General features: G+C 42.3%; 1 protein-coding gene across 1 annotated transcript in view; it reads right to left on the minus strand.

Moving 5' to 3' along the window:
- MYO5C (myosin VC) overlaps nt 1–1727 on the minus strand; it is an 82040-nt gene that overhangs the window by 20804 nt on the left and 59509 nt on the right. The window contains exons 30-31 of the mRNA XM_012658022.1: nt 1467–1554; nt 74–172 (exon numbers count right to left, since the gene is read on the minus strand). Coding sequence (XP_012513476.1) covers nt 74–172; nt 1467–1554 — 187 coding nt within the window. The remainder of the gene's footprint in view (nt 1–73; nt 173–1466; nt 1555–1727) is intronic.

A 1727-nucleotide genomic window follows, 5' to 3' on the forward strand; every position in this document is an offset into this window, starting at 1 on the left:
CCAGGTCTTTGGCATCAACTGATGTGCAAGTTCTCAAAAAGAAAGCACAAATCAGAGTTCCCAGTTTCACTACCAAGAATGAGGTTCTGAATGAGCTTGGCCTCGTCTTCTCTTTTGTATTCCAGCATTCCAAGGTACTCCTTGGGTCCTGGCGACACGTGTACATCATTGGCTGTAGACAGAGGCAAACGGTCAGCTAAATACACAAAAACAACTTTCACAGGTTTCATGAGACTACTCTGCCTCCTTCTACCCCATGCTGGCTGGTTTGTACATGAACTTCCGTGGCTTTCCGATACATCAAAACTTTACTGTATCCTGGAGAACTGTTCTGTCTGTGAATATATCAGCGAGTGCACAGCTGCTAAAAAGGCTGAGTTATCCTTGAGAAAAGCCTTACAAGTGCCTGATGCATAACCAGCACGGTGGGACTAGGATAGAAATCCAAGATGTTGCCCTGTCTTCAAGATGCAGATGCTACAGTGAAAGAAGCAAGACTCACGCAACGTTTCGGTGTACAAAGTACTAAGCTGCACCATCCTAAGAGGGCTTTATTTGTTTCCTATGGCTGCTGTAACAAATTATCACAAATTTAGTGGCTTAAAACCATGGATATTTTTAATCTTACAGTTCTGGAGGTTAGAAGTCTGCAAGCCAAGCCAGAATGGAGAATGGTGATTCATTCATTCATTCCAACAGTGGGGACACAGTGGGGGCTGGGAAGGACAGACCCGGTCCCTGCTCTCAGGGCGCAGACTGCCATTTGTCATTTATCACTGAAGGGGAAAGACCCTCAGTTTGGTTTTGGACATTTCAAATTTGAGGTGAGAGTTGGATAAACAAGAATAAAGGAGCTTTCCAAAGAAATGAATATAGAAAAAGGAACAGATGGTTGAAAGTACAGCCCTTAGCAATAAAGGCCGAGAACCAAAGAGAGAAATGTACGAAGAGAGCATGAGACAGGCGAAGTTCAGTGACTCACAGTAGGAGGAGGAAAGAAAAGCTGAGGGTCCTTTTCATAGGAGCTCACGGGAATGCTTTGAAGTGTGAAGTGCAGCCCATGTTCAGGGTATCTGGCTTCTTACTTCCCCACTCTTCTCTTCTAATAGAAATTGGGATTCTCTCTGATATCACATATGTAACAGGGAGAGAAGGTGACTTTTATTTTGAAACTTGTTTACAGTTATTTAAAAAGGAGGAGCTAATAGAGAAAGAGGTTTAAGAGCATTCATGATAGGATCCCCTTGCAAATACATGAGCATATCTCGTGCCATCTGGTGGGTAGTGAGCTGTCCTCCTGCCTCAGAGGATCTTTTCGTTAGCCCATCACTAGGTCCTAAACCCATAAGTTGGGAATCATTCCTCTGGGTTTCATAGGCCTTGGCCAGATAGAAAATAAACACGAGTGCGCGCTGACCTTCGCTCAAAGCTCAAAAGAATAAGAAGGTGAATATCATTTTTCTTACCTTTCTCAATTGTCTTGGTTAGAGTCCTGACTTGATCTTGTAGCTTTTTAATCACTCTGTCCTTCATGTCTAACTCTTCTTCAAGATCCTTCAGAAATAAAGAGAAACAAAGATATTAGCTTAGAAGCATCTTAATCTATTTTTTGGTAACAGCTTTACTGACCCGTAATACACATACTATACAATTCAGCCATTTAAAGTGTACAACTCAGTGGTTTTTAGCATAGTCAGAGTTGTGCTACAGTCACCATTATCTAATTC

The sequence above is a fragment of the Propithecus coquereli genome, unplaced genomic scaffold (assembly GCF_000956105.1).
Source record: "Propithecus coquereli isolate 6110/MARCELLA unplaced genomic scaffold, Pcoq_1.0 Scaffold57, whole genome shotgun sequence".
NCBI classification, from domain to species: Eukaryota; Metazoa; Chordata; class Mammalia; order Primates; family Indriidae; genus Propithecus; species Propithecus coquereli.